Source organism: Callorhinus ursinus, unplaced genomic scaffold (genome assembly GCF_003265705.2).
Source record: "Callorhinus ursinus isolate GAN/ISIS: 27379988/994484 unplaced genomic scaffold, GSC_fseal_2.0 scaffold52, whole genome shotgun sequence".
Taxonomy (NCBI): domain Eukaryota; kingdom Metazoa; phylum Chordata; class Mammalia; order Carnivora; family Otariidae; genus Callorhinus; species Callorhinus ursinus.
In genome coordinates, this window is record NW_027397114.1 from 591,010 (window position 1) to 610,434 (window position 19,425).

General features: G+C 39.6%; 1 protein-coding gene across 2 annotated transcripts in view; it reads right to left on the reverse strand.

Annotated features, from left to right (window-relative positions):
* Positions 1-19,425, reverse strand: part of TOM1L1 (target of myb1 like 1 membrane trafficking protein) — a 75,230-nt gene that overhangs the window by 4,704 nt on the left and 51,101 nt on the right. For both annotated transcript variants that reach the window (XM_025859404.2, XM_073883699.1), the window contains 3 exons: positions 2,883-2,934; positions 851-953; positions 299-380 (listed from right to left, as the gene is read on the reverse strand). In XM_025859404.2, coding sequence (XP_025715189.1) covers positions 299-380; positions 851-953; positions 2,883-2,934 — 237 coding nt within the window. The remainder of the gene's footprint in view (positions 1-298; positions 381-850; positions 954-2,882; positions 2,935-19,425) is intronic.

Here is a 19,425-nt window from a genome sequence, read left to right on the forward strand (position 1 = left end):
GTGGGTTAGCCTGGTGATGGGTATTAAAGAGGGCATGTTCTGCGTGGAGCACTGGGTGTTATACACAAACAATGAATCACGGAACACTACATCAAAAACTAATGATGTAATGTATAGTGATAAACATAATAAAAAAATTAAAAAGTGCAACAGCCTCCATAAAACCTGTCATTTTTAATAAGGTCATCAGTTTCTGCCAAGACCTAAACAAAATTAAATGTACAACCAAGCCCTGTTAGCTCTGTTACCAAAGGAAACCAAAACGAAAAGTAAATTAATCATTTTGTAAATGACTTACTCTGTAGCGACAGCAGGAGCTAAGGGATCAAACTCCATTACCTCGTAGTAATTGGGTGGCTGGAGATCATTCTTTGTCATTGCTTTAGGCAAAAAAAAAAAAAAAAAAAAAAGAGAAAAAAAAAAACCCAACCAGTAAACACACATTGTGCTTTTCAAGAACACATGCACAATTAATATTCTCTTTATGATTCAGACTTCAAACATAAGACCCTAAGAAACCTTGACAACCAGAAATAAATACAAGTGGTATTCTAATGCTACTCCCACATGCAACAAATCTATATATAACAAAAGGACTTCCAAACTTCAGCTAAAGATTCATTTACCTCAGCATTCCAAATACAACATTCAGCACAACACAAGCATTTTTATAATCTAATGTCGGTCGTAATGGTATCTGCCATGAATTTACTTCATGGAGCTTAAAAAGGGACATGAAGACCTCATTCTTCCTCCCTATATACCTATTTTCAATCAGAAGGAAATCTCTGGCAGACTCCTGTATTCTCACCAGTTTCCTTACTCAATGCAAGTAATAGGTCTCAAGTACCTGGATGATTGCTAGGCAAGGAAGGCAGTCTCTGGCTTGACAGTGTTGCCGGAATGTTCTGCAGACTAACTGGCTGTAGTACTGAATTTGAGTATTCTGGAAACTGAAGAAAGTAGAGCACAGTGTTCAAATAAACATTGTACATTAAGCTTTTCTTTTGTTATTTAGATTCCTAGGCTTCTAAGTGGCACTATTCCAAGAACCATATACTCGCAATTGGACAAGAATTAGAAATTATGAACTATTATTTTTTAGGTAATAACCATTTATAACACTACTTTTCTCTCTGATTCCATGCCTATTGTACCTCATTTCCTATATAAAATGTAAAATTAACACGTTGCTTTAAAAAAACAAAAACAGAAATATATAGCTCAGTCTAGATTCTGTTGTTTCCCATTGACTAAAAAATCACAGCCTCAAAAAGGCAAATAAATCTTTAACCCTACAGAAGGGCATAAGGTGATGGCATCGAATCAGGACTGATAAAGATTAAAGTCTTGGGAATATCTTTCTTCTTGTAAACTTCCTCATTCATTTCACAAATATGTCCTGGGCACCTACTAGATGCCTGGCACTATAAATAAAATAGGCCAAATCCCTGCACACTTGAAGCAATCAACAGATGTATACAGATGTCCGGTAACAAGTACTCTAAAAACAAAACAAAACAACACAACAGGATAACAGGAGAAGAAAGGCTGGGGTAGATGGGATGGGCTATTGCTGTGATAGTGGTCAGGGAATGCCTCACCATTAGAGACATATGAGCAAGCCCTGACCAAGGCGGGTGCTGTGACTACCTGAGAGGACACAAGGTCATCTCTGAAGCAGAGGAGACCAGGACGGCTGGAGTACAGTGAGCCAAGGAAGAGAGGTGAGGTTAGAGAGGTAATGGCAGAGGTCAGATCAGCATTTCAGGTGTTTACAGAGTAAAACTGAAGAAAATCATAGGTGGGTTTAGAGCAGTTAGATGATGTAGGACTTTTTTTTTTCTTCTTCCAAGACTGCTCTGGTTTGAGAATAGATTGTATGATGGGGATGGGGGTGGACAGGGAGGTGAAAGCTCAAGCAGGGTAACCTGAGGAGGCCACTGCAATATCCATCTGGTGGCTTGGACTGGGATACAGAAGTGGAGGTGGTGAGAAGTGGCTAGATAATAGGTATGCTGTGAAGGGAAAAGGTGAAAAGGCAGAGGTCGAGCACTGTTTTCCAAGGTTTTGACTTAAGCAACTGAAAGACTGGAGGGGTCCTTTACTGAGGTGGGGGAAGCCTGCAGGAAGAGCAGGTAGAGAGCCAGGACTACGAAGAATGCAAAAAGAGATTACTCGGACGGTGAATTTGTGGGTTCTGAGTTTGGGGAAGGGGTCTGGGCTGGAGATACCAATTTTAAGTTGTCAGAGTCTGAATGGTATTTTAAGATATGAGACCAAAAGACCAGAAGAATGAATGTGGAAAGAGAAGTCTGAAGCCCCAGCCTTGGGGTCTGCAACACTAGAAGGCCAGTAGAGGAATGGGGGTCAGCAAAGGAGCTAGAGAAGTGGGACTGAGAAAACAAAAGTGAGTGGTGTCTGAAAGTCACATGTGCGAAAAAGGAGGAAGTGAGTGATTCTGTCACCTGCTGCTGATAAATCAGGTAAAAGGGGGACTGAAAATTGCAGTCCTAGATTTGGTAATAATGGAGGTCACTGGAGACCGTGACAAGAGCCAAACCAGCACAGTGGGAGGAATGAGAGCCTGTGTGAAGTCCATCAAAAAGGATGGAAGGAAAGACGAGGAGACAGCTCCTATAAATAACACGAAAGGAATTCTGATCCGTAACCATTTTTCTAACAGAAGTAAGATTCAACTTGTCTATTTTGAAAGCCTAAAAAGAAGATAAAGAGAGGTCCTAACAAGGGCTGTATCAACACACTATAGGACATGTAACAAAACATTGAACAGAGCATGAGATTCAATGACTAGGAATTCCTCCTCAGCCATGATCATCTGCTGACGGGGTGTGCTGCCTGGGAAGGGTTTCATTACTTACACTTTCATATGTAGGACTTGAGGTGATGTTCTGGCTGGTCCTTTGGGCAAACCTAGGAGAGTAAGATAAGAGCATGATTACCCTACAGTGAGAGCACAAATGCAAGAAGATGACTTCCTGCAAACAAAATCTAAAATGTACCTTCAGACTGCAATGGAATATTAACTTTATATAACAACTGCCATCTGGTTTCAGTGCCCACCAGCTTTTGATGCCCAAATACCAAAGAGAATAAAGACAAAACACTATCCCTTGGCAGTGGTAGCCCTGAGATCCTAAAGTATACACAATATACTAGTGAGAACAAGCCGTCAATTTTTCCATCAGAGTAGCTACCACCCTGTGATTTCCTGAAGGATGAGAAGCAATCCAGAGTAGAGGTTAGGAAGGAGGTGGGAAGGGCCCTGGTTTTATATAAGATAGAACACACACACTTTGCCCTGTCTTTCCTACTGAGGACAACTACAAAACCTGGACAGGACGCATGGAGCAAATATGTGAGGGCTGAAAAGTTAATAGTTACAGGATGGCTGGGAAGATGACTGGAATTTGAGTATCACCATATCACTGTGAACTTATTTTGGCCCCTCTTGTATACCCGAACCTGAACGCAATGCAGCCTAAAACCCAAGAGTGGGCAGTGAGGACAGAAGGTTCTAGGAGAAGCCCTTTTGTTCTCACTCAAGGAGCAGGGGACGGAAGTCCTAATGCTCTAAAAAGAAGATAGAGGTTTTCCCCTTTTTTCTTTTTCTTTCTGTTCTCTCACCCTCTAAACCTGAAGCAATCCCAAAGTGGCTACAGTGACAGTAGAAGCAACAGGGACCTGTAGAAGTTTATTCATCTGAGGGGACCCTTTCTCTCCAACAAGTATAACTGTCACCCCAGAAGACAGCACAAACTCCATCTTGTTTTGTCTTTTTTGTCCCACCACTTGGTCCCAGACACATGCACAGTCAAGAAAATGCATGGCATATAGTAGGGTAACCGAATCTCCAGCTTTCTGACTGGAGAACCAAAAAGGCAAATCCTAGAAAAGTAAAGCACCAGAGAAATCACAAAGAGGGGAAAATTAAGAAAAACCTTAAAGTTGTTTATGAAATCCTGAGCTCACTCCTTGATCTGTGCCTCTGTGGATCTGATCCTCTGTGGATTTGATTGCCTCTGGGATGCAAAAGATATTGAGAACTAAACACACAACCATCCAGACCTCAGGGTGGCACACACAAGACAGATCAGAATAGCACCACAAAGTCTTCGAAAATGTAACTACTTTGGAACCAGTGACCTCCATATTACCAAATCTAGCACAAAGGTGACAGGCTGAAGCTGAGGTATGAACCTAAGGCGGGTGCCTTTTAAAATCAAAACAGCACCATCCTCGACAGGATTTAAATATAAGCAAGTGTATCCTAACATTAAAAATGCCCAGGATACAATCCAAAATTGCTAGGCATGTGAAGAACTGGAAAAATTTCAACCGGCGAAAGAAAAGGCAATCAACAGAAGTCAATATCAAGAGGACACAGATGTTAAAATTATCTCAGATTTTAAAGCAGCTATTATAAAAGTGCTTCAATAAGCAACTGTGAACACTCATGGGAAAAAATGGAAAAATAAAAAGTTGTTCCAAAGAAAAATACGATACAAAGAAAAGCCAAATAGTCGAAAATACAATAACTGAACTTATAAAAAAGTTACAGAATGAGCTCCATAGCAAAATGGGGATGACAGAGAAAATAGGCAGCAGAGGAGTCCAAGATGGCAGTGGAGTAGGAGACCTTAGTTTTGTCTGGTCCAAGGAATTCAGCTAGATAACTATTACGCCATTTTGAACACCTGCGAACTCACCTGGAGATCTAAGAAAAAAAAAGCTGCAACTCTACAAATAGAAAAGTGGTCACTTTCTGCAAGGTAGGTGCAGAGAAGTGAATCTGAGGTGATATATCAGAAGATAAACTGTGGGGGGAGGGAGCCTCCGTAAGCCAGCTACCCATAAGTGATAGAGCAGTGGAGTGCAAAATCAGAACTTTTAGAAGTCGGCTCCAGTGAGGGACATCCCAGCCTGAAAGGCACTCAGATGGTGAAATGGGGCAGAATCCTAGGTGGGAGAGTGTGTGTGTGTGTGTGTGTGTGTGTGTGTGTGTGTGTGTGTCTCTCTCTCTCTCTCTCTCTCTCAGAATCAAGGTGTTAAATGAGAAAAATATGCAGCCAAGAATACTTTAGCCAGCAAGGCTGTCATTCAGAATAGAAGGAGAGATAAAGAGCTTCCAGGACAAACAGAAACTGAAAGAATTTGTGATCGCTAAACCAGCCCTGCAAGAAATATTAAAGGAGAGGGGCACCTGGGTGGCGCAGTTGGTTAAGTGTCTGCCTCGTGCTGGGATCGAGTCCCACACTGGGCTCCCTGTTTAGTGGGGAGTCAGCTTCTTCTTCCTCTGCCCCTCCCCTCCCGTGCTCATGCTCGCTCTCTCTCTCTCACATGCTCTCTCAAATAAATAAAATCTTTAAAAAAAAATTTAAAGAAATATTAAAGGCGATCCTTTAAGCAGAGAGAGCCCAAAAGTAACATAGACCAGAGAGAAACAGAGACAATATACAGAAACAGTGACTTTACGGTAATACAATGGCACTAAATTCGTATCTTTCAATAGTTACTCAATGTAAATGGGCTAAATGCCCCAATCAGAAGACACAGGCTATCAGACTGGATAAAAAAGGAAGACCCATCGATATGCTGTCTGCAAGAGACTTATTTTAGACCCAAAGACACCTCCAGATTGAAAGTGAGGTGGAAAACCATTTATCATGCTAATGGACATCAAAAGAAAGCTAGGGTGGCAATCCTTATATCAGACAAATTAGATTTTAAACCATAGACTGTGCTAAGAGATAAGGAAGGACATTGTATCATAATTAAAGGGTCTATCCAACAAGAAGATCTAACAATTGTAAATATTTATGCCCTTAACATGGGAGCAGCCAGGGCGCCTGGGTGGCTCAGATGGTTAAGCGTCTGCCTTCGGCTCAGGTCATGATCCCAGGGTCCTGGGGTCGAGTCCCGCATTGGGCTCCCAGCTCCTTGGGAGCCTGCTTCTCCCTCTGCTTCTCTCTCTCTCTCTCTGTCTCTCTGTCTCTCATGAATAAATAAATAAAATCTTAAAAAAAAAAAAAACATGGGAGCAGCCAATTATGTAAACTAATTTATAACATAATTAAAGAAACACACTGATAATAATACAATAGTAGGGGACTTTAACACTCCACTCATTGCAATGGACAGATCATCTAAAGACAAGATCAACAAGGGAGCAAGGGCTTTATTTTTTTTATATTTCTTTATTTTTTACTTATTTTTTATTTAACATATAATGTATTACTTGTTTCAGAGGTAGAAGTCTGTGATTCATCAGTCTTATACCCAGTGCTCATTGCAACACATACTTTCCCAATGTCCATCACCCATTTACCCCAACCCCCAACCCTCCGCCCCTCCAGCAACCCTTGGTTTGTTTCCTATGATTAAGAGTCTCTTATGGTTTGTCTCCCTCTCTGGTTTCATCTTGAAACAAGGGCTTTAAATGACACACTGGATCAAATGGACTTCACAGATATATTCAGAGCATTCCATCCTAAAGCAGGAGGATACACATTCTTCTTGAGTGCACATGGTACATTCTCCAGAACAGATCACATACTAGGGTCAAATATCAAGTCTCAACTGGTACCAAAAGACTGGGATCATTCCCTGCATATTTTTGGACTACAATGCTTTGAAACTGGAACTCAATCACAGGAGGAAATTTGGAAAGAACTCAAATACATGGAGGCTAAAGAGCATCCTACTAAAGAATGAATGGGTCAACCAGGAAATTAAAGAATTAAAAAAATTGAAGGAAACAAATGAAAATGAAAATGAAAACACAATTGTTTAAAACCTTTGGGATGCAGCAAATGCACTCCTAAGAAGGACGTATATAGCACTACAAGCCTTTCTTGAGAAACATGAAAGGTCTCAAATACACAACCTAGCTTTACACCTAAAGGAGCTAGAGAAAGAACAGCAAATAAAGCCTAAACCCAGGAGGAGAAGAGAATTAATAAAGATTAGAGCAGAAATCAATGAAATGGAAACCAAAAGAACAGTAGAAAAGGTCAACAAAACTAGGAGCTCGTTCCCTGAATTAAAAAGATTGATAAACTCCTGGCCAGACTCATCAAAAAGAAAAGGACCCAAATGAATAAAATCCTGAATGAAAAAGGAGAGATCATGACCAACACCAAGGAAATACAATTATAAGAATATTTTATGAGCAACTCTATATCAACAAATTAGGCCATCTGGAAGAAATGGATGCATTCTTAGAGACATATAAACTACCAAAATTGAAATAGGAAGAAATAGAAAACCTGAACAGACCCATAACCAGCAGGGAAATTGAAGCAGTGATAAAAAATCTCCCAAGAGCCAAGGGCCTGATGGCTTCCCAGGGGGAATTCTACCAAACATTTAAACAACAATTAGTACCCATTCTTCTGAAGCTGTTCCAAAAAAAACAGAAATGGAAGGAAAACGTCCAAACTCTTTTTTATGAGGCCAGCATTACCTTGATCCCAAACCAAAGACCCCATCAAAAAGGAGAATTACAGACCAATATCTCTGATGAACATGGATGCAAAAATTCTCACCAAGATACTGGCCAATAGGATCCAACAGTACATTAAAAGGATTATTCACCACAACCAAGTGGGATTTATTCCTGGGATACAAGGGTGGTTCAACATCTGCAAATCAATGTGAAACACTACATTAATAAAAGAAAGGACAAGAACAATATGATCCTCTCAACAGATGCAGAAAAAGCATTTGACAAACTACAGCATCCTTTCTTGATCAAAACTCCTCACAGTATAGGGATAGAGAGTACATACCTCAATATCATAAAAGCCATAGATGAAAAGCCCACAGAAAATATTCTCAATGGGGAAAAACTGAGAGCTTTCCCCCTAAGGTCAGGAACATGGCACAGATGTCCACTATCATCACTGTTGTTCAACATGATACTGGAAGTCCTAGCCTCAGCAATCAGACCACAAAAAGAAATAAAAAGCATCCAAATCGGCAAAGAGGAAATCAAACTCTCACTCTTTGCAGATGACATGATACTTTATGTGGAAAACCTAAAAAACTCTACCCCAAAATTGCTAGAACAGGAATTCAGAGAAGTGGCAGGGTACAAAATCAATGCACAGAAATCAGTCACATTCTATACACTAACAATGAGAGGAAGGAGAAGTTAAGGAGTTGATCCCATTTACAACTGCACCAAAAACCATAAGATGCCTAGGAATAAACCTAACCGAAAAGGCAAAGGATCTATACTCAGAACACTCATGAAAGAAATTGAGGAAGACACAAAGAAATGGAAAAACGTTCCATGCTCATGGATTGGAAAAACAAATATTGTGAAAATGTCTATGCTACCTACAGCAATCTATACATTCAATGCAATACTTATCAAAATACCACCCACTTTTTTCAAAGAAATGGAACAAATAATCCTAAAATTTGTATGGAACCAGAAAAGACCCTGAATAGCCAAAGGAATGTTGAAGAAACCAAGGCTGGTGGTATCACAATTCCGGACTTCAAACTCTATATCAAGACAATATGGTACTAGCACAAAAACAGGCACGTAGATCAAAGGAACATAAGAGAGAACCCAGAAATGGACCCTCAACTCTATGGTTAACCAATCTTTGACAAAGCAGGAAAGAATATTCAATGAAAAAAAGAGTCTCTTCAACAAATGGTGTTGGGAAAACTGGACAGCCACATGCAGAAGAATGAAACTGGACCATTTCCTTACACCACACAGAAAAATAGATTCAAAATGGTTGAAACACCTAAATGTGAGACAGGAATCCATCAAAATCCTAGAGAACACAGGCATCAACCTCTGTGACCTCGGCAGCAGCAACTTCTGTCTAGACACATCTCCAAACGCAAGGGAAACAAAGGCAAAAATGAACTACTGGGACTTCATCAAAATAAAATGCTTTTGCACAGCAAAGGAACTGGCCGACAAAACCAAAAGACAACCAACAGAATGGGAGAGGTATTTGCAAATGTCTTATCAGATAAAGGGCTAGTATCCAAAATCTGTATAGAATGTATCAAACTCAACACCCATGAACAAATAATCCAATCAAGAAATGGGCAGAAGACATGAACAGACATTTCTCCAAAGAAGACATCCAAATGGCCAACAGGCACATGAAAAAATGCTCAACATCGCTCGGCATCAGGGAAATCCAAATCAAAACCACAATGAAACACCACCTCACACCAGTCAGAATGGCTAAAATTAACAAGTCAGGGAACAACAGATGTTGGCGGGGATGTGGCGAAAGGGGAACCCTCCTACGCTGTTTGTGGGAACACAAGCTGGTGCAGCCCCTCTGGAAAACAGTATGGAGGTTCCTCAAAAAGTTGAAAATAGAGCTACCCTATGATCCAGTAATTGCACTACTGGGTATTTACCCCAAAGATACAAATGTAGGGATCCGAAGGGGTACGTGCACCCCAATGTTTATAGCAGCAATGTCCACAATAGCCAAACTGTGGAAAGAGCCCAAATGTCCATTAACAGATGAATGGATATAGAATGTAACACACACACACACACACACACACACACACACACACACACAAATGGAATACTACTCAGGCATCAAAAAATTGAAATCTTGCCATTTGCAATGATGTGGGTGGAACTAGAGGGTATTATCCTAAGCAAAATAAGTCAATCAGAGAAAGACAATTATCATATGATCTCACTCATAGTGGAATTTAAGAAACAAAACAGGTCAATTTCTTTTTTTGGACTCCAGAAATGCACACTTCCTTGGGTCTCTTAATCCAAGGATTAAGAGATAGGAAAATGGAGAAGCAAAAGTTGTGATGTTTTGCTTTGGAATTGTCCAAGTTAAGTCAACTTCCTGAGTCCTCTTTTCAAAAAGGTATTTTTTTTTTCCGGGAAAAAGATGGCAGAAGAGCAGGGGACCCTATTCCAAAAGATCCCCTGAATTGAGCTGGATATCTACCAGACCACTCTGAACACCCATGAAATCAGCCTGAGATGTAAGAAGATAGATCTGGATCTCTACAGAATATCGCAGGTGGTTGGTTTCAAGGTATGAAGCGGGGAGCTGTGATTCCACAGGCACATATCCGAAGATAAACAAAAGGGGGAGGGAGCCAAGCCGTCGGAATCCTATACCGCTGGTGAGCGATAGCCTCCCGTGCTGGGGACAGGACACAGACTTGCAGACCAGTAGCAGCAGGGAAAGGACTTTAGGGCAGTCCCCCGGATTGAAACCTGGAGCAGTGGGGCCGTGTGTGCGGACTGCGGGTGGCTGGTAGTGGTAGAAGCACAAAAGGCAGAGACATGCCCCGACCTGGAGGCGAGGACTAGGAGCCCTGCTGAGGGGCGCATAACCCAGGACGCTGCAGTTTTTAGCAGCATAGACAGAAACGGAGAGTGTGGCGTGGAGAGCTCACTGAAGATCAGACTGTGATCTCTCTGCTCTGAGGCAGAGGGGTAGAAACGATCTCTTCTGCTCTATTGGAAGAGACATGGCAACCTGGCAGAGAAAGCCACCAGAGCACAAAAGCTCCCCAAAACAAGTTTTCACTGAGCCCACCCCACCCCCCACAGAGGGCAGGACAACTCTGCCCAAACAGGGTTGTCTGAGTAACAGTGCGGCAGGCCCCTCCCCCAGAAGACAGGCTGGGAGAACAAGGGGCTGACAACCCTAAGGTCCCTATAAAACAGGTGCATCTTGCTTGGGTTGTGGTCAATAATTTGGAATCTGTATATTCCCTCAACCACCCCTCAAGAGAATGACTAGGAGGAGGAACCCCCCAAATAGTAAAGACTCAGAGACTGTGACTTCTGCCACAGATTTACAAATGCATACAGATATAACCAAGATGTCGGAAATGGAATTCAGGGTAGCATTTGTGAAAACAATAGCTAGAATGGAGAAATTGATTAAGGGCAACATAGAGTCTCTAAGGGCAGAAATGAAAGCTGAATTGGCAGAACTTAAAAATGTTATCAGTGAGAGCCAATCTAATCTAGATAATCTAACAGCTAGGGTAAGAGAGGCAGAAGAATGAATTAGTGATCTACTAGAAGACCAAGTGACAGAAAAGGAGAAAGAGGAGGCCAGGGAAAAACAACTCAAAATCCATGAAAATAAAATCAGAGAAATAAGTGACACCATGAAATGTGCCAATGTCAGAATTATTGGGATCCCTCAGGGGGTGGAGACAGAGGGAGGACTGGAATAGATATTTGAGCAAATCATAGCTGAAAACTTCCCTAATCTGGGGAATGAAACATTCATGTCCTAGGGACAGAAGGGATCCCTCCCAAGATCAAGGAAAACAGGCCAATGCCCCGGCACGTAATAGTAAAACTCGCAAATCTTAGAACCAAGGAAACCATCTTAAGGGCAGTTAGGGGAAGAGATTCCTTACATACAGAGGGAGGAACATCAGAATAACGTCAGACCTATCCACAGAGTCCTGGCAAACCCGAAAGGGCTGGCAAGACATATTCAGGGTGCTAAAGGAGAAGAACATGCAGCCAAGAATACTTTATCTGGCAAGGCTGTCATTTAGAATGGATGGTGAGCTGTAGAGCTTCCAAAACTGGCAGAAACTGAAAGACTATGTGACTACTAAGCCAGCCCTGCAAGGAATATTAAGGGGGGTTCTATAAAAGGAGAAAGACCCCGAGAATGATATAGAACAGAAATTTACAGAAACAATCTATATAAACAAGGACTTCACAGGCAACATGACAATTAATTCATATCTTTCAATAATTACTCTAAACGTGAACAGCCTAAATGCTCCCATAAAATGGCACAGGGTCACAGATTGTATAAAAAGACAGGACCCATCCATATGCTGTCTAGAAGAGAATCATTCTGAACGTAAAGATACAGCCAGACTGAAAGTGAAGGGATGGAGATCCATCTTCCACGCCAACGGACCTCCAAAGAAAGCTGGGGTAGCAATTCTTCTATCAGACAAATTAGATTTTAGCTAAAGACTGTAGTTAGAGACACAAAAGGACACTATATCATTCTTAAAGGGCCTATCCAACAATAAGATCTAACAATTGTAAATATCTACGCTCCCAACATGGGAGCAGCCAACTACATTAAAGAGTCATATTGATAATATACGTTAATCGTAGGAGACCTCAACCCTCCACTCTCAGCAATAGACAGATCATCTAAGCAGAAAATCAACAAAGAAACAAGAGCTTTGAATGACACACTGGAAGAGATGGACCTCAGAGATATATGGAATAGAACATATATCCTAAATTCCACCCTAAAACAACAGAATACCCATTCTTTTCGAGTGCACATGGAACTTTCTCCAGAACAGACAACATACTGGGTCACAAATCAGGTCTTAACTGATACCAAAAGACTGAGATTATGCCCTGCATATTCTCAGACCATAATGCTTTAAAACTGGAACTAAATCACAAGAAAAAATTTGGAAGAAATTCAAACACTTGGAAGCTAATGACCACGCTGCTCAAGAATGTTTGGGTCAACCAGGAAATCAAAGAACTTAAACAATTCATGGAAACCGATGAGAATGAAAACACATCAGTCCAAAACCTATGGGATACTGCAAAGGCAGTCCTAAGGGGTAAATACATAGCCATCCAAGCCTCACTAAAAAAAATAGAAAAATTCTGAATTCACCAACTAACTCTACACCTTAAAGAACTAGAGAAAAAGCAATAAATGATGCCTAAAACATGTATTAGAAGAGAAATAATTAATATTAGAGCAGAGATCAATGAATGAGAAACCAGAAACACAGCAGATCAGATCAATGAAACTAGAAGCTGGGTCTTTGAAAGAATTAATAAGATTGATAAACCACTGGCCACACTTATCCGAAAGAAAAAGGACCCAAATTAATAAAATTATGAATGAAAGGGGAGAGATAACACCAAGGATATAGAAACAATTATTAGAAATTATTATCAACAACTATATGCCAATAAATTGAGCAACGTGGATGAAATAGATGCCTTTCTGGAAACCTATAAACTCCCAAGACTGAAACAGGAAGAAATTGACAACCTGAATAGGCCAAAAACCAGTAACGAAATTGAAGCAGTTATCAAAACCTCCCAAAAAGCAAGAGTCCAGGGCCTGACGGAATCCCTGGGGAATTCTACCAAACATTCAAAGAAGAAATAATCCCTATTCTCCTGAAGCTGTTTCAAAAATAGAAACAGAAGGAAAGCTTTCAGACTCATTCTATGAGGCGAGCATTACCTTAATCCCCAAACCAGGCAAAGACCCCATCAAAAAGGAGAATTTCAGACCGATATCCCTGATGAATATGGATTCAAAAATCCTCAACAAAATCCTAGCTAACAGGGTCCATATACATTAAAAGGATCATCCACCATGCCCAAGTGGGATTTATCCCCAGGATGCAAGGGTGGGTTCAACATTCGCAAATCAATCAATGTGATAGAACACATTAATAAGAGGAGAGAGAAGAACCATATGGTCCTCTCAATGAATGCAGAAAAAGCATTTGACAAAATACAGCATCCTTTCCCGATCAGAGTATAGGGACAGAGGGAACATTCCTCAAGTTCATAAAATCCATCTATGAAAGACCCACAGCAAATATCATCCTCAATGGGGAAAAGTTGAGAGCCTTTCCCTTAAGATCAGGAACACGTCAAGGATGCCCACTCTCACCACTATTGTTCAACATAGTACTAGAAGTCCTAGCAACAGCAATCATACAACAAAAAGAAATAAAAGGTATTCAAATTGGCAAAGAAGTCAAACTCTCTCTTTTCGCAGATGACATGATAATTTATGTGGAAAACCCAAGAGACTCTACCCCCAAATTACTAGAACTCATACAGCAATTCAGTAATGTGGCAGGATAGAAAATCAATGCACAGAAATCAGTTGCTTTCTTATAGACTAACAATGCAACTGTAGAAAGAGAAATGATTCCATTTACATAGCACCAAAAACCATAAGATACCTTGGAGTAAACCTAACCAAAGAGGTAAAGGATCTATATACTCTAGGAACTACAGAACACTGATGAAAGAAACTGAAGAAGACACAAAAAGATGGAAAAACATTCCATGTTCATGGATCGGAAGAACAAACATTGTTAAAATGTCTATGCTACCCAGAGCCTTCTGGGTAGCCACACCTTCAATGCCATCCTGATCAAAATTCCAATGACATTTTTCAAAGTGCTGGAACAGACAATCCTAAAATTTGTATGGAATCAGAAAAGACCCTGAATCGCCAAGGAAAGTTGAAAAGAAAAACAAAGCAGAGGGCATCACGTTGCCTGATTTCAAGCTATATTACAAAGCAGTGATCACCAAGACAGCATGGTACTAGCACAGAAACAGACATATAGACCAGTGGAACAGAACAGAGAGCCCAGATATGGACCCTCAACTCTATGGTCAAATAATCTTCGACAAAGCAGGAGAAAATATGCAATGGAAAAAAGATAAATGAAAGACCTCAACGTGAGACAGGAATCCATCAAAATCCTAGAGGAGAACATAGGCAGTAACCTCTTTGACATCGGCCACAGCAACTGCTTTCAAGATACATCTCCAAAGGCTAGTGAAACAAAAGCAAAAATGAACTTTGGGGACTTCATCAAGATAAAAAGCTTCTGCACAGCAAAGGAAACAGTCAATAAAACAAAGAGGCAACCCACGGAATGGGAGAAGGTATTTGCAATGACACTACAGATAAAGGGCTGGTATCCAAGATCTATAAAGAACTTCTCAAACTAACACCCAAAAAACAAATAATCAAATCAAAAAATGGGCAGAAGACATGAACAGACACTTCTCCGAAGAAGACATACAAATGGCTGACACATTAAAAAGTGTTCATCATCATTAGCCATCAGGGAAATTCAAATCAAAACCACATTGAGATACCAGCTTACACCAGTTAGAATGGCAAAAATTGACAAGGCAAGAAACAACAAATGTTGGAGAGGTTGTGGAGAAAGGGGAACCCTCTTACACTGTTGGTGGGAATGCAAGTTGGTACAGCCACTTCGGAAAACAGTGTGGAGGTGCCTCAAAAAATTAAAAATAGAGCTACCCTATGACCCAGCAATTGCACTACTGGATATTTACCGCAAAGACACAGATGTAGTGAAAAGAAGGGCCATATGCACCCCAATGTTCATAGCAGCAATGTCCGCAACAGCCCAACTGTGGAAAAAGCTGAGATGCCGTTCAATAGATGAATGGATAAAGAAGATGTGGTCCATATCTACAATGGAATATTACTCAGCCATCGGAAAGGATGAATACCCAACTTTTACATCAACATGGATGGGACTGGAAGAGATTATGCTAAGTGAAATAAGTCAAGCAGAGAAAATCAATTATCATATGGTTTCACTTATTTGTGGAACATAAGGAACAGCATGGAGGACATTAGGAGAAGGAAGGGAAAAATGAAGGGGGGGGGAATCGGAGGGGGAGACGAACCATGACAGACTATGGACTCTGAGAAACAAACTGAGGGTTTTAGCGGGGAGGGGGTGGGGGGATGGGTTAGCCTGGTGATGGGTATTAAGGAGGGCATGTACTGCATTTAGCATTGGGTGTTATATGAAAACAATGAATCGTGGATCACCACATCAAAAACTAATGATGTATTTTATGGTGACTAACATAACACAGTAAAATTAAAAAAAAAAAAAGGAAACAAAACAGGATCATAAGGGAAGGGAGAGAAAAATAAAACAAGATGAAATCAGAGAGGGAGATAAACCACAAGAGACTGTTAAACATAGAAAATAAACTGAGGGTTGCTGGAGGAGATGGGGCTGCAGCATGAGGTAACCAAGTGATGGACATTAAGGAGGGCATGTGATGTAATGAGCACTAGGTATTATATAAGACTGATGAATCACTGAACTCTACCTCTGAAACTAATAATACATGTTAATTAACTGAATTTAAATAAAAGATTTATTTATCTAAAAAAAGAAATAGGTAGCAAACTTGAACTTAAATCAATAGAAATTATCCCATCTTAAGGAAAAAAACAGAAAAAGAGTGAAAAAAGTAATGAACAGAACTCTAGGTATTTACCAATGATACCAGATCTAACATTTGTGTCATCAAGAGTCCCAGAGGGAAAGTAGAACGTGTAGTGTTGAAGAAGTATTTGAACTATAAGGCTGAAAACTTCACAAATTTGGTGAAAGACATAAACCCACAGATTCAAGAAATGCAATGTAGTATGTTGAATGGTGCCCCCATCTGCAAAAGGTATGTCCTTGTCCTAATTCCTGGAACCTGTGAATATGACTTTATTTGGAAATGTGTCTTTTCAGATGTAATTAAGGATCTTGAGATGATGATATCATCCTATATTACTTAAATAAGCCTTAAATCCAATGACAAGTGATGTTAAAGAGAAAAGCAGAGGGAGATTTGAAACACACAGAGAAGGCAACATAAAGGTGAAGGCAGAAAGTGGAGTGATGTGGGCCAAGCCAAGGAAGCCAAAAAAAAAAAAAAAAAAAAATGCTACCAGTCACCAGAAGCTGGACGAGGTGAAGAATGGCTTGTCGCTAAGAGCCCTGCAGGGAGTGTGGCCCAGCTGATTTCAGGTTTCTAGCCTACAGAACTATGAGAAAATTAATTCCCGTGGTTTTTCAAACACCTAGTTTGTGGTGATTTTTTGTGATGGCAGCTATAGGAAACAAATACGTTCAGCAAATCGCTAACAGAATAAACCAAAAGAAATCCATGTCCAGACATATCATAATCAAGTTGTTCAAAATCAGGAAAAAAATTTCTTAAAGTGTAACACAGGGAAAACAACACATTATCTATAGGAGAACAATGATGTGAATGCATACAGACTTCTCATTAGAAACCATGTAGGCCAGAAGAGGGTGGAGGAATGTTTAAAAACTGAAAGAAAAAACCCCACCAACCCAGAATTATATATCCACTGCAAACATCGCTCAGGAACAAGATGAAATAAAGACATTCTCACATGAAATAAAAGGAGATGTTTCACTGTCAACAGACCTGCTCTGAAAGAATGGCTAAAGAAAATTCTTCAGAGAGAAGGAAAATCATACAAGAAAATAAAAGATCAATAGAAATGGCAAATATTGTGTAGACTCTCCTTCTTGAGTTCTTTAAAATATACTTGAGGGCTGCACGCAAATATAACATTGTCTTGGGGTTTTTTTTCAATGTAGAATATACAGTAACTACAATATAAATGGAGGATCTCTAAATTTTCAACATTTTACTTTAAGTGGTAAAATATTGCCTGTATGTAGACTAAAATATTATGTACATTGCAATCCTTAGAGCAACCAGTCCCCTCCTCCCTCCTCATAATATAAACTACACAAAGTTACAGACAAACTCGTGGTAGATAAGATGGATACTGAAAACATTCAAACACTCCAAAAGACTGCAGGAAGGAGGAAACAGAAAAAAAAAATATAAACAAAGAGAACAAGTTATATGTTAAAGCTAAATCCAAACATAATGACATTAAATGTAAATGGTCTAAACATACCAATTAAAGACAGAAATTATGAGAACACAGAAAAATGCATGACCCAACTATATGCTATCTACAAAAAATGCACTTCAAATATTTTTATATAGTTAAAAGTAGAAAGATGAAAAACACCACGCAAACACGAATCAAAAGAAAGCTAGAATGGCTATATTAATATTAAAGTAGATATCAGGGCAAAGAAAATCACAAGGGATGAAAAGTGAAAAGGGACTATACATAATGCTTTAAGGGTCAATTCACCAAGAAGACACAACAATACTGAATGAACATGCACTTAACAGCAGAGCTTCAGAATACATGAAACAAACACCACTTTTACACAATCTTTTCTAGAAATAGGACACACTGTATGATTCTGTTTAGATGTCATTCTTGAAAAGACAAACCATAGTGACAGAGAATAGACTGGTGGTTGCTAGGGGGTGAGTCAGGGAGAGGACTATAAAGAAATAACACAAGGGAATTTGGGGGGTGATAAACTATCTTGTACCCTGTGTTGGTGGTTACATAAATCTACAAATATGTTAAAATTCATAGGACCGCACACCAAATAAAAACAATTTTAAAGTAGATGAAATTTCACCTTATGGAAATTTTTAAAATAAAATTAATTAAAGCACAGGAAAAAAGAAAAAAAAGCAGGAACTGAAATCAGACCCACTTGAATTTGAAACCTGTTTCTGCAGTAGTTGGGCAACACCTTTAGGCAGGTTAATCTTCTTCAGCCTTGGTTTCTTCACTTGTGAAGAAATGAGAATGATAGTATATCTACCTCCTAGTCCTATTGGGAGCACTACTAAAAAATTAGTAAACCTTTCTTATTTTCGTTAGCCTGTTGCCTGATAGTAAGTGGACTATAAATATGACCTATTACACTTTATCGCATAATCATTGTTTTTCAAGATTTCTTTCTGTTAGAGTAATTCTATCACTCATTTGTTCCATGATGGTGAACAAACACAGAGGGGTGGAAAATTTTCAAGACTCTAAGATACTTTTGACGGCTGATTTTGCCTTTCATATGTGATCTCTGGCATAATATTTAACCCACAGTACATGCCTTAGGTAACTTTAGTGCTTCACTTCAATCCCTGACACTAAAATACTGGTCTAATTATAGTTTCACTCAGGTATAACTGGAAAATTAGAAAACAGATACAAAAATCTTAGTCTAGAAAACAAAATACTGACATTACACATTATCTTTTATTCCAGTGAATTCTAAGAATTGTAATTATTTTGATATCTGATGTTGGGTATACAATCATTATAGGGTTTCTAATGTATGATCAGCAAAGTACTGCTTTATGATTCTCCTGGGATGCTATTTTTAAAGCTGAGGAGGCCTACTACTGAGTCAGAATTTCTGGGGGTCAGCAATTTTACTTTTTAATAATCCCCCAAGTGACTTTCATGCACACCAACGTATGAGATCACCGACATTACAGATTAAAATAAGCAGCTATTAGCTAGGATTTGATCTTTTTATAAGCTTTATAGAGACATTTTTTGTAATTGGATTTCATCTATATAATCACTCCTTCTCATTACACAACATGATTTACAGGATAAAAGAAAACAGAATCGGTTACTTTAGATCACATTATTTACTAAGCAACTTCTGCCTACAGCACTGCAACATTACTGGCATGATAGTCAAGACCAGAGGTACTGACCCAACTAGTTGTTCATGACCCAGCCACTGACACTGTTCTTTCCCAACACAGGAAGCTTTCCTCAGTTTTCTCTTTCTTCCCAGTTTGATTCTCCTTTCTCATTTCCCTCCCTCTGCCCCCAACTCCTTTTTTACCGTAGAAAAGTAATTCAGTGATTGGGTACATTGGGTAAAAACACT